Raw genomic sequence first — 855 nt, 5'->3', positions numbered from 1 at the left:
GGAATCTCTTGATATCGAACTGAATCGTAGTCAAGCGCCTTGCCATTGGGCCATTAGGCCAGTTGTTCTGATGATGGAGGTTTTTGAGATATTACCATATTTATAGACTTTTTGAAAATTTGCGCCGCAGCGCTGAACCGGCGGGGTATACACTCAACGTCATCCGCCCCACTATACCCTTCCTCTCTAATTCGACCACACACGCATCGTTTCAGCACCCACTGCCTCAAATCATGGCTTGCTTACGATTAGGCAGAAGCCTGATTCCGTGCTTGCTCTCCATAGGCACTGCCGTAACTTGAACACTGTTCCTTCACATTTGCCTTTCCCGGTTCCTACGCTCCTTGTATCCCATAGCAATCGCACAAACTTCTATATCACGATCGCCAGAACCATGTCACGAAGAAACAGTGCCATGTATACTCCTCATCCGCTGACCGCGCAATTCGATAGCGCAAAGTTCATGGTTGGCGGGGGAGTAGCTATCTTCCATCTTGCAACTGGGCGCGTGGTACTATGCAGCTACGAGCAACACGGGCACACAGTATATTTCCTGCCTAAAGGACGGCGAGATGCAGGCGAAGAAAGTGGCACAGGCGCAGAGCGAGAGGGGTATGAAGAGGTGGGTCCCAAAACGAGTCTGCAAGCATTTTCCCGAGAAAAAAAAAGTTTTATAGATGATTTTCGCAAGAGCTAATGCAATATACAAAGTCAGGGTATCGAAACCGGCTTCTCCCTCTACCAACACGGCATTGCCAACCGCAAGCTCATCCACGTGTCCACGCTCCGACGCATACTGCCGAGCCCGTTCTGTTACAGTTGATGCCGTTGCGAGAGTATCAGTATGTGGTTTAT

General features: G+C 49.6%; 1 protein-coding gene across 1 annotated transcript; it reads left to right on the top strand.

The window, feature by feature from the left end:
- Positions 1-394: 394 nt before the first annotated feature.
- COCSADRAFT_54699 (uncharacterized protein) lies at positions 395-855 on the top strand (the record flags this gene model as incomplete). Its single annotated transcript, XM_007705479.1, has 2 exons — positions 395-622; positions 712-855. Coding segments are annotated over 2 exons (372 nt in total), but the record flags the coding sequence as incomplete, so codon positions are not given.

This window comes from Bipolaris sorokiniana (genome assembly GCF_000338995.1).
Source record: "Bipolaris sorokiniana ND90Pr unplaced genomic scaffold COCSAscaffold_14, whole genome shotgun sequence".
In the NCBI taxonomy this organism is placed as follows: Eukaryota; Fungi; Ascomycota; class Dothideomycetes; order Pleosporales; family Pleosporaceae; genus Bipolaris; species Bipolaris sorokiniana.
Note: the sequence above shows the minus strand (reverse complement) of the source record. Positions and strands in the feature narration are given on the sequence as shown.